Here is a 22035-nt window from a genome sequence, read left to right on the forward strand (position 1 = left end):
GTCCTATCGGGCTTAGGACAAATTAGTTTGGACTAGGCTCTACTAGTTAATCCTAACGCCTATAGGAAGAACTAGTTGAGCCTAGGCAAAACTGGTTTGTCCTAAAATCGGGTTCGGCCGGTAACATATACATAGCTTTAGATGAGGTGAAGCACCCTGACTGACTCCTGCTAGTCGTAATGTAATCCATTAGAAATCCGGATAAATGTTTGTCATTACACAAGTTCAAAATTTTGTTCTAAACGTAAAGTAATGCATCAAACTATTCTTCAAAGCTGAAGTGCATTCGAACAAAAGTTTCTTTCAGAGTAAAGTCAGACTAGCTAGAAAAAATACTTTATCCTACTACTACCAAATAGTAAAGGATGTCTCAAAAAGATTATGAAAGAACTTGCTTTGTAGCAGGTGAGTTAAAAGTTAAAACTCATTATTTTAAAACGTCTTCATCACGGTTGAAATAAAAACAAAATGGCGGACGAGGAAAGTAGACAATAGTTTGTCGTGACCTTTTCGAACTGCATGCATCAGTTTCCATTTTTAACAAGGTTTTCAAACAAATGTGGGTTTTCTTCTTGTTATGATTTTTTGGTTCAAATCACATGAGTGGAGGAAGGCAGGCAGGTTGTGAAGAATACGAGTGTGTTTTGTTTCGTCTGGCCTTTTCATTTAAAGAGTAAAAAGTTCCGTCTTTTATAGTTTTTTTTCTGTTTCTGAAAAGATCAAATTATGTTTTGTATGCGATCCTTATAAAAGTTGCATGGTTTGGGGCCTGTTACCAGCTGGCATTGTGCAGATTTTTTTAATGATTTTGTTTGTAATTATGATGAGTCCTAAGTTTAATCCCCTTCAAATTCTTGAAGGACAATCCTACTAATAAAAACTGGAATAACCTCTTCTGGATGAAATATCAGGTCTTTTTAGAGATAGTGTATCAAATTCGCATCACATACAATCACACACGCCACACAAGACGGCCTCCGTCACTACAGTTTCAACGCAAACCGACATGCATTCCAGTGCAATACTACACGGTAACTACAAGGCTGTGAGAGCCGCTACGGATCATTATAGGGAATAGTCTATCATGATAGATTTTCTGAAAACTAGCCTATAAGATCGGATTTAGGACGACTTTAATTCAGGAGTAGGAACGTAATCAAGATAAAAAACATTGTTAGTAATTCATTGGAGCATTATCACTTAAAAATAAAGATTTATTTGGACAATCTTATCCAGATTCTCACTGCACGTTCAGAACCATATTGGGAATAAGAACAACTTACTAAGGAATACAGATGTATAAGAAAACAAAACTACTTAAAGGAATTCTAGTCATCTCCCGAAGCGATATAAAAATTCCGTAAAGGATTTTCAGTTACAAGGATTCCAAGCAAATTAAAAATATAATCCTCTGCTTCTAGATATCCTTTTACGTAATTACGAAATCCACCCACATTGCCAATACATCTGACCCGAGCATTAATTCCTATCTTAAATTCAGCCACGGCTTTAATGAAAAAATGTAATTATCCGTTTTTGTATACTCAGCAATATTGTGAATTAATTCTAACTCGATTAGGCAAACCCACTTAGGATTGGAGCTTAATTAAAAAAATCAATGTAGCAACGAACCGAACATTATGTTGGTTAAATAATGCTAGTGCGTGCATTATAATAATTAATACATATTTTGTTTTTTATTAGGAGGTGCTCAATGGATCCTTAAAATGTTTTAATGGCTTATTCAGATGTTTTTTCTGATTTCTTAAAAATACTTATTTCAGTCATAATTATTTTCAAACCGCTTCAAAATAATCCCATTCTATTCTGAAATTCCACATTTTCACCTCCGACCCCAAGCATAAAGCACTCGCTTCACCCTCTTCATTATTTCATACCATAAACCGTATGAAGTTTCCAATGTGGCGGTATAATTCGGTGCCGGAGCGGTGCATCGTCCGAACCGGTCCGGTCATTCCTTCCGGTACATTGTCTTATCCGGCCCACTAGGCTGGCCATCAATCATACACCGGCTAGGGAATGTGGCGGCCACACGTTGGGTATTTTCGAGTGGCAAAAATATCCAATTAATAAACACTGCAAATTGAGCTGTAACACTACAGTCATAAGATTCAATTTCGAATGAAGATTTCAACAGAATTATTCTCCTAAACTGACTTAATGCTACCGGTAAATTTGTAATATATGTGGCCCTAGCACAGCATTATTGATAATTCCTATGTATTGGATTCTCTATCGGTTCCGAAGATACATTACTGACATGTCGTAATATATTGCTGGCCTATGGCTACTAGGGCTTAGAGAGGTCGCTATTTATCCTTCATTGGGTGCAAATAGTCTTGACTGTGTTTGGTTGACATTGCCTTGTGGGTTGTAGGTACCTAGAGGCTGTATGTATAGGTGTGGGTCGCAATTACTCTGCTTGGGGCAAAGGGTTTGTCATGCTGCAGCCAGCCAGGCGGATATCTAACGGATCTATGCGTTCTGCTGATGACTGTCAGAGCACACAGGGGGGTGTCCGTAAATGACGTCTGTGTGCTAAACTGTGAAGCGGTTAATGTCCAATCTGGGACATGGAATTGTAGGGAGAGAACATGTCAAATCTTGGACGATTGTTGTCAAAATTATTACTTAAGTTTCAAAAGTATATTGTGGCCACATAATGCATTTTCGTCTAGAAAAATAAATAAGAAAACTCATGAAAAATGTCATCATAATTTCAGAGAAAATTACATTTCATTTATTTATAAGTCCTCCCAATAAACATGGAATAAACAATGACCCAAAAAAGACCGAATACTAAATTAGAAAATAACAACATCGAATTGGGTTTTGATTATTTATAGAGTCAATGAATATCAGATACAGTTATTTCAGTAAGTCGGCGTAAGCGTTTCAAAATACATACATCCATTTGATTTGATATGTATTAAATTCCATTCATCAGTTTATTTATTTCTTTTGATGGTCAACATTATTGAATTATACATTTTTATTAATATTGAGGTAATTGCATATACAAGCTAGACTGTCTCAAGTGGGGCTGCAAGATTTTTCGAAAGAGTTACCGCGGCCTTGGTACTAAATGGCTTAAGAAGGAACATGATGTTCTTTAGTCAGTAAAAGTCTGACACGCCATATGCAAAAAATAATTTGATTATTTCTCATAAAAAAACTGTCTCAAGTGTCTTCAAATATATGGATATCATGGATATCTATATATACCCTTTCAACTGTAACAACAGTTTTGCGTCAGAAACAAGTCAAATACAATTCAAAATCCATCAACTGTGTTCCGAATTCACCATGAAACAGCCTGTAGGTTATTTATTAACACCATTCCCCATAGTTTGTGTATTTGGTGTTGCCATCAATCATATCTCTTTTGGGTATTGTCACGATATTAGAGTGCGTCATCAATAACCAAATGTGTTTGCTTTGTGTGTTTTTTTGGGCTCAATAATTTGTATAACCTGTGGTAGTCTGTATTTATTTGAAGGTTGAGTGGTAATACATGGCTTGCTGTTGTTATGGGCTTTGATAAAATAGTGGAGACTACTAGGTGTTTACGTAGTGAAATATTGAAACTGATGCTTTACTGTCATTTAACAAAAAAGTTACGTTCCTCAAAAGTCCTAATTGCTGCCTCCTCTAAGGTTAATTGCAACTAGAAGATAAATAATGTAATCATTGAGTAATTTTAGCAAGTAAATACATAGTAGAGGTTTGGGTGGCTGAATGTTCTTACTTTAAAATATAAAGAGAAGTAATGCAAAAATTTAATCTCACACTCCAAAAATTTTGGCAGTCAGATATTGTTCTTACTTCCAACTTTTATTACGGGAGAAAGCTTTTGAAAATGCAATACTGTAGTAAGAAAATTGTAGACGCTCGTTGCTACAAAAACTTCGCATATGTATGTAAAAAGCAGCAGCTCTTTTTGTTTAAAATATACTGAAAACTACGTATCTACTGCATCAGAATACTGTTTTATACCACAAAGAAGAATAACCGAAGCCAAAAACAGACTTACTAAAGTTAATGAAACCATCTTACGAGGGACAATCTTATGAGACAAATATAGTCTCCGAAACCACTTCATACCCGCATGGGTACATCAAGAAATCATTACAGATAAAGAAATAAAACCAGACCCGCACCGATCCGGTCACAATCAAGGAAATTGAAAGGTCGACCCGGGTAGCTGGGTCCACCTTTCCGCTACATTGTCTTATCCGGCCATGCATCATTTTGAGCCCACTTGGCCGGGTAACCAATACATATGTACGGTGCGATTATTTTAATAAATCCGAGAGTGAATCTCGCTAGGGGTGCACACTCTAGGCACAGTTTAAATATATTATCTTGTAAACAGTCGTGAAGCTATAGTCTGTTTTTTAATCTCGTAGACTAAATTGACACTTGCAAAATGTCAAACTTACAAATAATGTTGCTAGCTTTTTTTGTGCAGTGTTGTACTTACGGCACCGGTTTGTTGAATCGTAACTTTTTATCTATAATAGACGAATTTAATATTCATTCAAAGTTTTATATTTACAATTCACGTACGTACACACGGCTGCACGACGTGCTACAAACTGCCAGGTATATCTGACCACGCAACGCCATGCGTAATCATCAAGAATAAGCCCATTATTTCAGGATGACTTATTGTAAAAAAACGATACTTGATTTTATTAACGCTAAGTATCGGTCGTGCCACATCACTATTTAAGAATTTGCAATGAACTGACCACACTCGTAATGTCAGTTTAGTCTACGAGATTAAAAAACAGACTATACGTTCTAACGTTTGTAACAATGTCACGCACATAAGCACGTGCTCGATGCACGACATTCAGTACTGACAGCACCGGTAGCGCCGGTAAAAGTTCGACTATGCACATGCGTGTGTGAGTGACTTTTTTAAGAACGTTAGTAGGTACTTCGACAACTGTACATCTCTATTCTGTGCTCTAGGTATACATTTTATAAGTATTGTATGAAGGGTGAGAATTGCTCCACATTCTTTATAATACAGCATTCTCGGTTCAAGATGTAAATGAGAGGGGTTTTTTGTGAGTCGAAAACGGAACTTTTGAGGTGGGGTTCAAAGCGTTAAGGACTCGTTTCAATGCCGTCAAGTGCCGTCGAAAGGAGGTTGACAGTTTTATTTTTTGAGGGCTTTTCATGCGTTGCTTTGGTGTTAGTTGTGTGTGAAGGTTTATTCTGTTTTTGTTCGTGCAAATGATTTTATATTTGACTTGGGGTGGAGTGACATCATAATTTCGTAAAAAAAAACAAGGTTACCACATTATGTAACCTCTAAAAGTCATACAGCAAAACCCTTCACTAATAACAAAATACGATTTTCCGGATTCCAATAAAGATACCAACAAAATTCCAAAAAGAAACCCAAAATGTGACCAAAATAAAGTTGTATCCAACATAAAGTAACGGTACTATATTTATACTGGATATTATATAAACATAATCAACTTGGGGTCCTTAATAAACATATCAAGACTCGGACGGGCACACAAGACCCTAGTGAGGTCACCCGGGCCCGCCCTACAGATATTATCGTGAAAGACAGTCGGGAGAAGGTCGGTCTAAGGTATAGGTTACACTGACTGTAATTGGAAGGTAGCGGACCTTTTTCCTAGTTGAGGTCGCGAAGGGAAGGTAATGAATTTCACCTGTGTGGTGTTGTTATAAGTACCCTCTAACACTACAGATTATAATGAAAGATTGCCTAAACGAAGGCTTTCCAGGATTTCACAAACAATTGAAAATTCTCAATTGTTATATCGTAGTGTTTTATTAAAAGACAACCTGCTAAGGACACACCATTTGAATAGATTTTGAAAATTTAATTTCCTCTAAATAAGGCCAACCTCGATGTACTTGAACAATATTGCAGAATCACTACCTCTTCTACAAAGTTTAATAAAAACAAAGAACCGAATACAGCCAATAGACACAAAACACACAAGAAAACAATTAACTCTCAAACCTTATACGCAATAACGCTGAAACAGATTTTCATGATATTAATATTATATTATTATGTTACGCGTTTCACACACGGGCAACGAGCCCGTTGTAATGTGAAGAGATAAGCGAGCCCTTTATTATATTTCCAAAATGCTTCGACGATACCGGAATGTATGCTGATTGTGTGAAAGCAAGAATTAAGTAATCTAAGTGAAAATGCGGGCTGTATTTATGGGGTATTATGTTACAGTACCTGCTCTTTGAAGCGTGAAGTGATGATAGAAAGCTTATTTTGATAAAATAATATACCCATTGAGAGTGGTTATGGTTCAAAGTCAGAACTGTATGATGCAAATTTTTTTGGGAATTTGAAACGATTAATTTCCACAGCTGCATGCAATGCCAAATTATCCAAACGTATGCCTACGCCCTCATTACCTCTCTTAATGAGCTGTCCATTTCATGCCGCAATATCCGCTGCTCTCGGTCCAATGAGTGCTCACCCTAACCGGGTAGGGGGGTATTATGAAATATGACGGAGCCCCGTCGACCCGATACTTGGATTAAGGGCCCCGTGCTAATCTCTCGCTGACTCCAACAAAATTGCTCATATCGTTCGACAATGGAGTCAGTAATTCGTACGCACCTGTTTCTCGGAACTAAATTAAAAAAGTTTCGTGAGCCATCAATCGGATTTGTGATTAGGAAGTTTTTTTCCCCAACGTAATTGCGTGGACTTGGTGTGAAGTTTAGATTTTATTTGTTTGGTGTCTTAATGCCGTTCTTTTTGTGGGGTGAGCACGGATGTAATTTCCTGGGGTTCGAATTTCATTAATTTCTGAAAAGAATGATTGTTTTATTGAAACTGTGACACATTTTTATCGCAAGCCTTGTTCATCTCTTTCAATAAAATAAAGTTCTTTTCTAAGCAGACTCAGCCCTCACTCTCAACATTTTTTCGACAATTATTTTGTCGACACGACGACATCATTATTGCTGGCACGGTTATATTTGAATTGTCTCGCTCAAGTGGGGTAGATTCAGAAAATGTTAATACCCTATGCCCTATAGATTGAATTCTTCGTAAAAATGGATGAAAGAATGCTGAGTGATGTCTTGGCTGGACTCACAAACGAGGGACAGGATGGACGAAAACTCAGTACCAAGCAGTGATCATGACATATTTTCTGAGTGACCTACATTATTCTTTTTTACGTCTAGCTTTAGCCTATTTGAAGGTTCTTCAGAAATTCTCTTTCTGAAATCTTAGGAGAAAAAATATATATGTGAAAGCGAGAAATGCTAACGAATTCTTTGTAAGAAGATATATCTTCGCTTTCACCATTCCAGTCTCTAACAATAAAACGCAAGGTATCCAATATAATCCCGGCGACTTTTTCTTTGTCGTTGACAATATTATTGTAAGACTCAAAGATATCTGAATCCTCCGTGCGAAGAGCAAACTCGTAAAATTTAACACCGCCCAACGCGATCTCTTTGACACTTGCTCAAGTTCTGACAATTATCGTCGGCCCAACGATCTCTTCGGGATAAATTAATTTAAGAAATTGGATATCACAGATAATTGGTTCTGGTGTTATAAACGTATATACAATGGTGCTTCTACATCGGATTTCTTTGGGAGAAAATTAGATATTTTATATTTCCTCCGCCTCGCTTATTTTTCTCCTGATTAAATTTCCGTTGTTACGATGTTGCTTTCGCTTCGACTGTATTAGGCCTTTTGTTTCCTGTTACTGCTATAATGTAATATACAGGGTGGTTTATTTCGATCGTGGTTTTAATCAGTTAGGATATTAGACCTTTTTTTCTACATACAGGCTGTGTTATATTAATAAGACTGATGCGATCGAAATCTCAAACTACACTAGTTACTATTCACGTAACATCCACTTTAACCAACCCAATAACACCGTTTGTTTCCACACGAAAGGCACACTCAACCCTCTTAACATCTCCGCTTACAATCTCCAAATCTAATAGCATTTCAGGGAAGCAATCGTTACTATTCGAGTCTTCGAGTAACAGGGCGTCATTCGATCCCGGGATCGACTAACGGCAAATTGCTTAATCGGCATCACTATGACCGTCCTGTGGCCACGTGAGGCGAGTACTAATCGCCTTATTGAGTTACACTACACCTATGCGATTACTTATGTAATTACCAGGACCTTAGGACCGCGAAGTGGTTCTTGTGTGGCGTCGACGATGCGGGTAAGCCGTGTTTGGTTCACGTGGTATTTAAGTGTTGGACGTGATGTGATTTGAACATTCTGGGGTCTGGTGGGATGAAATTTTAGATTGGTTATCTTACTCTATGCTTGGAATGCAGTGCAAGCTTACGAAGCTTACGAAGAAGGCTATCATTTGCAAGGCATTCCAGGTCTTGGTTTATATATATCAAAAACAAATCAATACATTTTCGTCTTCCCGAATACCATATTTGAATTATAAAATGATATTCCTGTTGCTTTCAATACGTTCACATTCATCTTTATTATAAACAGCTCAATACAATAACATTCGTTTATCCCAAATACATATAATCATGATACACCTTGGAAGTGGTCCAAAATGTTAAAACATCGCTTAACTAAACCACTCTATCTTCGACGTCTCGGGAAGCATGGTCCCTGACCGGTCATTAGAAACAATTCTAGCGCTTAATCGCTTTCATGTCACTGCTGCAGCGCTGCAAAGATTTAGGGGGACAATATCAGGGAGTATTTTGTTCTTTAAATACTCTAGTCTGTAGGGACTTGCGATAGTGCAGCTAAATTGACCATAAATACAATTTATACAAATTGGTCCCAAAAAAATTATGAAAGTTAGCAGTTTATTTTGTTGGTCAGCATTAGAGAGTAGCAGAATTCATGATAATAGAAGCAACATTTTTGAAATCACTTCTCTAGTCGGGACAAGTATTGTGATCGATTCCAGTCAGTTTCAATTATTTTCCCGTTGTACCTATGTGCTTTTGCCAAATGGTGACGATCTATCAGAAGTTTGGTTTTCCGATTCAGTCTCTAAAACTTTTACTCAAAATTCACAAGAAATTTTATTTCACTTAACGCTAACAGTTTCCTACACACAAACAAACATTCTCTTTGCAAGTCAAAGTTTTCTCTGTAGCTTTCATGCATGTAGGTACACTGAAAATATCATGGTCCTGTTGCCTATAGGTACAGCTTTGTACGTCAATACGTTCAAAGCAACCTTTGAGCCGTTGGCTAATCATGTGCGCTAGGACCCACATGCTACGTTACACTGAATGGAAGCTGACCGGTGCATTATCGATGCGGAGCTATGTATAAATACGGAGGTATCTATGTATGTATTTATATGTATACATGTTGGAAATACACGTACCCCATAGATCGCTAAGTTGGATCTCAATACATTCAGCTGATGAAAGTCAAAAAGAGTTACTATGTTTTCACCGTTGTAGGTGAATAATTATCCTGAAGAGAGCGAATGTTGTGTCCAGTTTTTTTTATTCGTTTTTCTGCAAGAATAGTTCCACCCTTATTGTGTAGATACATCCACATTATATGGAGTATGTGCAGGTATATAGGGATCTATTTCAAGTACCCATCCAACCGAATATAAACCGACCTCAACAATCTACTACCCTATACCCCTCTTTAAATACCACAACAAAGCCGAAATTAATAAAACCCAGAACACACGATAAACTAAACATCAAAACATAAACTATGTTTGTGCGGAACCCTGAAAGGCAGCTCCTACACTAATGGAGCCGGTCAATTACTTAAGACGGGGGAAACCGGATCATAAATCCGGGCTATCGATCAAAGTTCGGTCCGTGTCCGGCCCGGTCAAACACGTCCGGTAGGTATTGTGAGTATACGGTGGTTGAGAAAAGAAATTATCAGAATGCTCAATTGTAACAAATTCTTTAGAACTATCTTTGAAATGCCTTATGTCGTAGACTGCCAAAGTTCGAACATTTTTGCACCCAAAAAATTAAACAAATCGAGAAAAAGGTAGCGTTTTTTTATCTTGCAGTTAAGGGTAAATATGTATTCGATGGCTAAAGAGAGGTATCAAATTTTGGACCATCACACATAACTTTTAAATTAAGTCTAATTGGACCTTCTGATACTTACTTGTGTTCTGTACATGTGTTCTGCGGTTGATTGATTTGTTAAGTAAAAGGTTATTTGTAGGTCAGCGCGGGGCGCTGTGATATCGCTTTATCATGAACGAAAATCAAGGAAAATACGAATAAGCAATAAATAGGTAGGTATAGCTGGCTTGATTGTACAAAAAATCTGGTTCATTACACAGCATAAATTGCTGCCTAATTTATTAGTAGTAATGTAAAAGTTATTCTTTACTTACCTATGTAGGTTTTTTCCAGAAACATTTCTGTACCTATTGGACAAATATATTCCTTTTTTGTGTGTCTATGATATTTGAGTCTATACATGTTATAAATTGTAACCAAGTCTAACCAAGGGCCAGTCTAACCAAGGGGTATTGGGTTGCCCGGGTAACTGGGTTGAGGAGGTCAGATAGGCGGTCGCTTCTTGTAAAGCACTGGTACTCAGCTGAATCCGGTTAGACTGGAAGCCGACCCCAACATAGTTTGGGAAAAAGGCTCGGAGGATGACATTTTATAAATTGTAATATGCTCTTACGGCATACAACACATTTTGTCTATAATATCACCCTAACATTTCCTTGACCACAATAGCGATTATAATGAACATAACTATCCCATTTTCCGATGCGAAATTAATATCAGAAATTCTTCGAATGCCGTACCTTTTCTGACCGTTGTGTCGGCCACATCTGGCGGTCTCAGACCGACTATGCCAAAAATGTTGCCCAAGACATTGCTGATACGAAACTTAGGGCAAGGGTGGGGGAAAACCATATATGATGTACGTACTTTGTAGGTATATTAGAGGTTGTTACGATATAAGAATATTATGTAAGTGCCTATACATATAAAAGATTTTTTTTGAAGTTCAAAAGAACATTTTTGGTGTACTGTAGGTATTTGATCGCAGTGAATTCCCCTGTCACTGAAAAATATTTTTCTCCGAAACACAAAAGTGTTCATACATCCAGTTTTATGTCTTTCAAAGGTTCCTCTAACTCAGCTTTATGTGTAGTCCACAAATTGGTTACATCAAAGTTCGCTACTACCATTTTATTGGCCGCTAACTACGCTTTTACTACCGTGTAACAAACCACATAAACACTAGATTTACTGCTCCAACTATTCATCTGAAACCTTCCAATATAATCACGACCAAAGTATTGATAACAGCAAGATTAAACGCAGGTACAGTCAGATTACAATAATAATTTACGATTTCGTACCTCAGATAGTGAGGGGCAATAAATTATTCGGCTGTGTAAAGTTGGTACTCCCGACTATTATTTATTTAAGGTCGTACTGCGGATAGTTTTAGCCAAGTTTCGTCACTTCCGCTCAGTTGGGAGGCAGTTGTAATTTTGTTGTTGCGACTCTTACTTCTTATTTAGTTGGGAGTTGCGGATAAACTGCGCTGTGAATACGATTGACTTGGTGGCGGACTTGTTTTGTGAGAGTATTCTGAAGAAAGAAAGTTTTTTGTTTGTTGCTCGATAAACTTTAGGATTTTTTTCTACGTAGTTCTTTGTGTTATTGGAGAAATAAAATCGTAGATTTGAGCACCCTATTGATATAAAAGAGCAATTTATATTTTGATAGATTTTTTTTGTAATTTAATTCGTGTACCAGTTTCGTTTTACTAAGGGAACTTCCCGTTACAACCAAGATGGAAAATTGCTATACACCTTAAAGCCTTACAATAATAAAACTAAAACAGTACACACCCAACGCAACAGGGGTTTCAAAATGACAAAACAACACCCTCCCGACGAAATAACAAAGAAACAAAATACTATACAAATATTTTCGTTCCTCCTATCTCAAGTTGGCAGCCCTCACCTGGCGTTCCGATCAAAACGCGAGCGATTCGAGAATCAATCGAGAGAGAAAAAACCTCTCTCGATAATATAATGGAATCGAATTATCACTGAGATGAAGACGACACGGCCATAGGGCTGTCTAAACAGACGTATCCCACTGTTCTATTTTTCTTCCATTCCGTTTCGGATTAGCGGGATATTTTTTCAACTGAGGATATGAGTTTGGGACGGTACTTACCGACACTTTAGTTCCTTATTTGTAGGGGGTATTATGTTAATTTAGTTATATGAATTATCACACATACTAATATAATGAAGACCATTTTTTTATAAGCTTTGAGTCAAGTGAACCTATTCGAAAAATTCTTGCACTGTTACAAAGCTACATTATTTGCGAGTAACATAAGCTATATTTTATCCCAGTACGGGTAGTAGTTCTCACGGAAGGCGGGTGGAATCGCGGGAAAACGTCAAGTCTAAATTATAATATAGTTACATCACTATAAATATAGACTTTACAAGTGAATAAGTCTAAAAATACTCGAACATTAAAGTACCATTCACATAGTTGCAACCCTACAAAAAAGAGGGGGGTAAGAGTAGACAGGATGAAAGTCTGTAATTCCATTGTGCTCGATAACAATCGCGAGTATCGAATTGTGTGTTTGTTCATCCCTTCCCGGGTGTAACAAAGATTGTTATGGAACTTTTCTGTTAGCAACAGGTTCTATTGATGATGTTATTAATTCTTATTGAGTGTTATCTTGATCTGTTTGTTGGCTGAGCGCCGGCGACAGATGGGCGACTGTCCTGTCTGAGGAATGGGACTGTGTTTGTAGACGATGAATATGGTGGAAAACTTAATGTTAGATTGATTGTTAGAGACAGAATATTTGAAAATATGCTTGTTAAAAAAATCATTATAGTGTGTTAAATGTAAAAAGAAAAATATCGAGCGTTTTAATGGGTACTTAAAAATCATGTTTTACTTAAATTGCAAAACGTTTGCACAGTATAAATTCATACTTACACAATAAGTTATTTAAGTTTATAGTTCGTTTAAATCCGCATTTAAAGGTATTAATATTTGCACGCAACATTTAATTGGATAACAGAAAATTTTCGAATGGGAAATCATTGTGGTAATACGATTACATTTTGAATTATATGACAATAATATAGCAGCTTCAATTGTATCATAAAATGTATATTTTTCGTTTACCATATCATTTCCCATTTAGGTACAGGCTGAGCGTATAATTTTATTTAGTTATCATCATTATCATTTGCCTAGCCTTCTCCCAACTATGTTGGCTCCCAACTATGTTGAGTACCAATGTTTTACAAGGAGTCACTGCCTATCTGATCTTCTCAATCCAGTACTCGGGCAACCCGGACAAATTTTTTAGATACGACCAGATTATCATTTTTGTTTTAACGAAGTATATAAATAATCTAATATGCGAAAAAAACATAGGCGAAAAAAAATTATGCGCAAAGCCGCAACAGTCGAACATATAAATTAAGGTAAAAAAAGAACATATAAAACGCACTTACCCCGCTCAATGTTTTGATATTGTGCAAAGCGTCTTGGGCTTTCAACGCCGCTTTGCGAGTGAAAAACGTCACAAAACAGCACCCTGTAACAGAAGCGCACACGTACATAACATGACATACACATCACATACAGGGGGTTGCCTACGACACGACTTACTTCATACAAACTATGCATAGCTAACCAAATAATTTTTTCATCGTTATTTTTAATTATGATAGTTTTTATTCAGAAATTAAACTGTCAAAACTCTTTGCATGAAAAAGTTAGTTTTAATTAGTTACCAGTAACTTTTAAAACACTTTTATTTTTCTTATAATATTGATTAATAAAAAAACCTAATTGACGGTTTTTGTGAATATCTCAATAGCTGTTGTGAAAATTATTTTTTGTGAAAAAGACATTAAATTATGAAAAATCTAATCACTGTTTTTTTTTGTGTCTTTACACGTCGTGGTCGCCAATAAACTTAACTTATGTAACTGTATAAGGTACAGTAATTTATTTGTATAAAGTAAGGCGTGAAACATACACAATTTTTATCATTAAAGCTTCTAAAAACGGACAGAAATCACTCATCGCAAGCTTTACAAACAAAATCTAGATTATTGTACAATTTTTACAACGAGTATATGTATTCACAGCACATTTATACATTTTATTTGTTGATTTAATATAATGTAGTTTACTGAAAAATAATGAAACTGGAGTAGGATTTTCACAGAGATCATTCGGCTAAGGGCGCTGACCTTTGTTAATACGCTAAGCGAGCCTTTTAAATTAATACTAGACGATAATAAAGCTCGTATTTTCAGCTTAGACTTATATCACAAGTTCATTATTCCTAACGTTAACTCTTTGTCAAGCGTGTTCGTAAATAACATACTGTAAAAACCTGATAAAAGCAAAACTTTTAAATTGTATCATTCATATCATCTTCTACGTAAATTCCCTAAAAACCTACGAAAATCTCTACCAATATTATAAGGTTGAAGAGTTTTTTTGTTTGTTAGCTTGAAGGCTCAGAATCTCAGGAACTACTGGTCCAATTTGAACAATTATTTCAGTGTTAGTTATCCCATTTATCGAAAAAGGCTATGTGGGCTACTTTTTAAATATCTGGATTTACGCAGAAGTTCCCACATGATGCATGTGAAACCGCCGTAGCTAGTAATATATAAAAAGAACCATTAAAAATTCAAATACGAGCTACGTACTTCACCTACACGTAACGAGAACATATATTTGCTGCACAATTCCGCTGCATTGTGATCGACAGGCCATTTACAGTCTAACACGAGGTTAGCGTGCCTTCAGTAACGAGTTCTGGTTATAACCAGTTAATTGTGACACGAACACTATTTACATATTAAGAGCAAAAACCGTTATTGTTCTGTATGTACTCAAAATCGCTGCGAAAGAGAAGTGTGCTATAATTGGAAGGTTCGAGAGTTTGATGTTGTAAACAACGGTTTTTACTGATTCAAATAATTAAATGTGCTTTCGAAAGGCATACATGTGGAAATTGGAAAACCTCGTGAAATGTACACAATGCGTTCGGTTATGCATATAAAAGAAAATACCGGGAAAGGTAATTTTATTAGACTTTAATAAGCCTCAGTTAAACCAAGTTTCATAACCTTTGACAGGGCTATGAACAGTTACCTTACATAGAGGTAATATCTTTATTGCGAGCTTTTCTTTAAAAAATATCGTACAAATTAACTTCGAAGCAAAATATAAAACGCCAAAAAGAATTCACAACTGAAAACAATGTACAATGAAACATTAATTACGTGACAACGTCGACAAGAGAAGAAACATAGAAAAACAATAAAAAAACAGCATTTTTTAACAACCGACGTTGTTTCAATGCAAACCTTGTCCAACGTACTGACAAAAGGAGGTAAGTACTACTGAAAAAGGGGGGTTTTCCACACAAAAGACTTTAATAATAGGACAAACAAAAATGTCAACATGTATTATAACGTGCACGGAACCTGACCCTATTGTTGTCTCGCAAAACAATGATACGTGAAAACAGGACAACACGATTAAAATCATGGAGTACAAAATAACAAAGTGACTAGCGGAGGTGCCTTAACGGAAAATCGCCTAAGAAAGTAGCGCGCTAAAATGCTGGTGTGTGGGCGACGAGGAACTTTACTTTCTTCGCCCTAACACGCCTTCTTTGGACCCGACCATTTATTGTAACAAAAAATCGTTGACAGATGTCATAAAGAATGAAAACGCCTCGTCAGTTTACTCGTAACTGATCATTTTGGTCATGCCCATTGTACGAATTTGACCTAGAAGAAGGCGCCTGACCTACCTGCATTCATCACACATCTTTCCTTACTCCGTGATTAAAACACATATTGGTGAGCGAATATTTTTCATCATTCATTGTTTTTATTTGCTTCACATTTGGAGGGATGAAAGGCACTTAACGTATGTAAATAATGTGATTTTATATTGTTTGAATAAATGTGATATGTGTGGGGTCATATAACTTTTTCAGGATTAATATAAGCTTAGGATGAACTTCAGAGATTGATTTTCTATCATTTAAATTCGGGATTTTCAATTGCGCTGTGGATTGAACATTTTATTCATAAGCCTTTTTACTTGGGGCTTAGATGTCAAATAAATCTTATTTTCTACTACAAATGAGCTTATTGCATTGCAACTCAAGATGCCATATGAAAGGGGTTGAAAAAGAAACCTATTTTTGGTTTTCACGCTATTTTAAAAAACTGAGGGATGTTGAAGTATTATAAATAGGTTTTAATCAAATGTATTTACATAGCTGACATTCAAGAATATCATTCCTCAAGCCTGAAACTTTTGTTTTGCTAAAATTCAGCAAAGTGTCGACCAATCTCAATTTACATAATGAAGATCGACAGTTGTTAAGTTTCATAATTAAGAAAGTACAAAAGGAAAGTTTACGATTTAAAATACAGACAATTTCAGACAAAAGTTTACAATTCAAAATAGTTGATAATTTCGATGCCAGTTTTCATATTCAAATCGCTGGATAATGTATAGGTTAACATCTTATACAATAATTTCCAGGTTTATTCATTCTTATTATTAATAAGAAAAACTTCACGCATACACACAGCGCCATCTATAAGTGGATTTAAACTAAGCATAAGTGCACTACTCGAACTAGACACACATATGTTTTTCTTTCTTTGTAAAATTTTAAATTCGAACAAAAATACTGCAGTATTATTTAATAGATAACGTTAACTCCAATTGCCTTCAGGGTATGGAGAGAGCAAAATTAATTGATTATTTCAGTCCACAGTTATATCTACTAACATTTGAACTTCGAGGAACAGCTTTTAATGTAAAACATAACTCCATCGATATTGAATAAAGATTGTTAGATTAAACTTTCCTTCCTTTGCTGCACAATTTCTAATGGCCAGTTAAAATTTCTATAAATTGCGATAAAATTGAGTATAAAGTGCCTATCTACGGTTTTCAGTTAAATTATCTGGACTAAACTCATAATTTTAAGAAATATAGATTTTTTCGACCACATGAGCAATTTTTTTTTTACTTGTCATGACTCTGAACAAATTAGGAGACACGTCTATAAGTTTTAAAATCATACATTCCTGAAAAACAAAACGCTTTTTGATACTGGTTCTTCCGAGTATTTACATAATTCTATTTTGTATCTTGGGAAGGTAGAAATAAGGTATAATTTTGTAAATACCAAAATATCAGGCTATAAAACAGTTGTTATCAACATCTTTGCTCGCTCATGAAATAACGAATGATTTAAATAATATTTTGTAAACGAGAGGACGCTGAATATTATTGTGTCCGCGTTTGGAATTCCAAATTATATTGTCAAGCATTATTACCATTGCAATAGGTTGGAATTTTACATTTTGTTTTGTAAATTTTGTAGAGATCGCGAGTTCTGCGACGGGAGGAGGAACATTATTGCTGTTTGATAGTGACATTTTTGTCATGTTACAGACCCCAAATTAATTGGAAAAACGGCAGGAAGAAGACAAGTTTGTTTACAATAATTAACTGTTGAAATTTTGATATAGGCTAGCGATGCGTCCGTTTAAAGACAAATACCCGTCAATAGCAACTGTACCTATTGAAACGGAACTGAACGATCTTCGGCCGCACGCAACAGTCGTGTTCGATATAATTATTCGTTTAGGCCGTATGCAGAAAGAAATCCGACAGCTGGCGCCGAACTACCAGTGCTTATATCCATTCTGTTATAGATAGTTCAACTCAGATTTGCGCGCGGCCCTATGTGTGCGTCGGCTTGTAAATATACAACTTTCATTCGTGTGACAGTGACGTCGTCCGAGCATGACGTGTTCTCATCGCTTTTTGTTATGGGTACAGTCGTTTACGAAAATGTCTAGTTCTTCACGGAGAAAATGTTTTAAGGAGTCAGGTAGCGTTTCAAAAAAATGAAACAACATTCAAAGCTTTTTATTATTACATTTTACAGTTTATCATTATTTTCTCATACGGCTTTTCAAATTGACATTGACAGTATCTAAGAAATAAATGAAGTGAAATATCTAAGATGAATTAAATACTCCTTACATATTTTCTAGCTCGGGGTACGCGGACAATAAATGAATGTGTGGACTAAGAATGTAAAAGACCTATAATTTAGTATAATAATGGAAACAAAATGTGTGGGGAATTTTAAAAAAATATATTGCTTCGCATAATGTCGACCAAAATAAGACGGAAATAATGAAACTCATAAATGAACGTTAAAATCAAATTGATGAAGGGATGTTGGGTAATACTTGTCGACATGTACAAAAGAAAAAAGAAGAATACTATAGACATTTTGACATGGAGTCAGAATTTATAATTAACATTGGTGAAAGTAGCGAATCCGAAAATTCATCATTTGATTTTTCAAGTAGCGATACAGAATCATTATAAATAAATAAACGAAATTACGTAATAACTGTACTTTAAACAGCCGTATACAACCCCTAAATAACTGTATTTGTACCCGACTGTACCTCTTGTCACGCACACAAAGTCACTGTATATGTACAAGGGTTACCCACACATAGGGCCGCGCGCACGACTGAGTTGAACTTACTATAGTAGGGGAGGCAAGGGTGCTAAACCGGGAGTGACTCGAGCGTCAATGAAACCTATTAGATTGCGAAGCTTAGATGATAAGAAGAAAAAAATGTCCTGACATACACACACTTTCATCGGTGGGTGGAGCGGCTATAAACTTTCAAAAATGTAAAAAAAAACAGTTGCATGGACATACTCGAGCGCGTCAGATATTAATAGCATGCACGTCGTACGTCATTTTGAAAACATACGTATATTAATCTGACTGTTTCCATGGTGGGGGTGGTCGTAGGTAAGGGTTAAAAATGGGAAAAAAAATAATTTTATCGAGCGCGACAGATTTTCAAAAGGGGTGTTAAGTGAACCAAAACGAAGTCTCTTATGCAATAATCTGACGATTTAGACGTGACCTAAATTCGTGGCCATTATTTGAAATTGCAAAAAAAAATCGCCATTTTGAAATACTCGAGCGCGTCAGATTAAGATATATATGGTTCATTTATGTACCCTTAACGTAATCATCTTATAATCTGACGATTATCTGGAGAGACTCGCTTAATCTGACAATGGAAAGTTTTTAAAACTAATAATAATCAATACTGTAACCTAATTTTCTTTGAAAAATTAACACCAATGTCGTTGTTTTTTAATTTTGTTATAATAATTATCTAATTCTTGGTGGCCTAGTTGGTAAAGAACCAACCTCTCAAGTATGTGGATTCGATTCCAGGTTAGGCAAGTACCAATGCAACTTTTCTAAGTTTATATTTACTGTCTAAGTTTATCTTGGACACCAATGTCTGCACAGCAAGTAAGGTAAACGCGGGTGAAGTCGTCATGCCCCAACAGTCGTCAATCAGTCTAAAATCTTACAAAAACTAATTTTATTCAATTTAATACATATAGATAAAAAATAAGGCTCAACATCATCTGCCTAGCCTTTTTCCCAACTATGTTGGGGTCGGCTTCCAGTCTAACCGGATGACTAGGCCACCGCGACTGTATAAAAAGAAGACTATAAAGAGTAATTATAGAGGACATAAATTACAAGAAGTATACGAAATGGCATTTCTCGGTATCACGATAGACAAACAATGCAACTGGAAGGCACACGTATTTAACGAAAGTATCCAATAAAATGAATCGTCTTCGTTAAAAACAGTATATCTGCATACTATGTGTGACTTCCTGAGATTAGCGAGTTCAAACGAAAAAACTCTTCAGCTTTATAATATTAGTGTAGATTATTTAAGACCCAAAATGTACCAACACTTATTGCAAATGAATTGAATTGAAAAAAGAGAGAGAGGAATAGAAACCTGGGAGGAGAATACCGGCATCACGTAGCTGCACGCTTTAAACTTTATCGATTAATTTTCCTTACTTCGGCTTACGGGAATCGTCAGATTATATATTTTTCGTGAACGTTGAATTATTCCCTTCAAAATAAAAAAAAATTAGCCGCGCTCAAGAAAGTCAAGATGACGTTTTTTTTTTACAAGTTTGTAACCTTCCTACTTCTTATCGTCAATCGCAAATTGTCAGATTAGTGGAATATACACTTTTTAGCATATAACTAACTTACCCTATCTTAATCTGACGCGCTGGAGAATGTCAGATGATATATTTTTTTTTACTAATCTGATCCTTTATTCTAGACGCGCGGCTGCATATACAGGGCTTATACTTGGTGGAGGTGTTAAATGGGGTAATAGGTACCTCCCTATATACTAATCTGCCGCGCTTGAGTAAATCCCAAAATCCCTTCTAGGCCTCCCCTACTACTATAACAGTTACATAAAGCAAGCGGATTGAAGCAATGTGAAGCAAATGTCACCGATACAAAATAGACCAGCGGCTATACCTACTAGTATATCGACGGCCATACAAGTAATAAGTAGTAATGTGACCAAAGACGATTTAGGACTGATTTCCCTTTGGTTAAAGACTCCCTAAAAAGAAACGATTGTTTCGCAGAACCTACTTCAAAATAAACGACATCAAAAATAAATAAATAATATACTAAAAGCACATTTAGAACAAACCTTTGCTGGCTCCAGTGATCTTATCCCGCAGCACGTTGATCTGGTGCACCCTGCCAAACTCCTCGAACATCTGACGCAGGTCGTTCTCGTCCATGCTGCGGGGCACCTGCCCTACGAACATCTGGAAATTGTTTAAATAGCGTGTTATTAATTGGTTTTATTTTTTGAACATCAAACTGAATTACAATGAAAAAAATGTTTTTAGAGTTTCTTGCATATTTTTGTTTAAAATTCCAAACACTATAATTATTAAGTTCGGTGTGTTATTATACTGGGTCCTTACCGAACTCAACAATATAAATCGAATCAAATCAACAATAGAAATTTTAAAACACATTGGAATACTCAACTACTACATCGCTTTTATATGTATAGCGTAGTATACATAACAAAATCATTCAACCTCTATATCCTGTCACACCGTTCAACAAGTGCTATTACTGAAGTCTAAAACCAACCTCAATAGACAACCAATCAAGAGCTTGATAAGGCCACAAAAAGCGCCCAGCACTCATCAGGCAATTACAACAGCAATAACAACATAAATTCCAAATTAATGGGGACAATTAATAAGTCATGCTTGGCAAACCCTGGGCATAAAAGCAATCACGGGGACATAATTGGTAAAGGGGCGTTCCCACCACCTACCGGAGCCGTCCACGCGGAACATTTTTAATTACGTAGTGCCATCACTTCATTTGCAAATTTCAAACTTCATTTTCTTTGGGGCGGAATGAATTAAACGCGACTGCGAAGTGCGTTTTGTGTTCTGTTCGTGAATGACTTGGAAGTGCACCTTGCGTTTGACGGTTTTGTGATGGCATTGTTAATTTTCTTGTAGGTTGTTGGAAAATTTATTGGTGGAATAAAAAGGGATAATAGAACACTTTCTAAGGAGGGTTGTGAAGGTTTCTGCAATAGGTACTAATAAAAGGCCTTTAAAGGCAAGTTTTGAAGAAGAAAGCTGCGGGTTCGATTGTACCATGGAATCAAATACCTAGGTAACATAAAGTATTCACTGGGAAACAATGTTTCAGATACACAGTTTCTGAAACATCACGTAAATGTTTACAGCAACAATGTTCCGGAAACTGCCGTCCACACCGTCAGATGTTTACAATATGTCGCCCGAGGAAGTAGTGTTGTTGTGTGGTGCCTACATTTATTTGCATATTCTAGTAAAAAGAAAAAGAAAAGAGAAATTACTTGCTATGAAGACATTTATTTGGCGTTTATAAACAAATGAAACACGCGTCCACACTTGTATCCATATGTTGCGCAACTGATTCGATAAACACGTAGTGTTTACAGAAACAAAATTATATGTTTCTGAAACAAAATTAT

At 36.1% G+C, this 22035-nt stretch overlaps 1 protein-coding gene across 6 annotated transcripts in view; it reads right to left on the reverse strand.

Moving 5' to 3' along the window:
* The window catches only part of LOC124629504 (CUGBP Elav-like family member 1), a 292193-nt gene that overhangs the window by 110875 nt on the left and 159283 nt on the right, over nt 1-22035 (reverse strand). For all 6 annotated transcript variants that reach the window (XM_047162894.1, XM_047162896.1, XM_047162895.1 and 3 more), the window contains 2 exons: nt 20692-20812; nt 13546-13628 (listed from right to left, as the gene is read on the reverse strand). In XM_047162894.1, coding sequence (XP_047018850.1) covers nt 13546-13628; nt 20692-20812 — 204 coding nt within the window. The remainder of the gene's footprint in view (nt 1-13545; nt 13629-20691; nt 20813-22035) is intronic.

This window comes from Helicoverpa zea, chromosome 4, assembly GCF_022581195.2.
Source record: "Helicoverpa zea isolate HzStark_Cry1AcR chromosome 4, ilHelZeax1.1, whole genome shotgun sequence".
In the NCBI taxonomy this organism is placed as follows: Eukaryota; Metazoa; Arthropoda; class Insecta; order Lepidoptera; family Noctuidae; genus Helicoverpa; species Helicoverpa zea.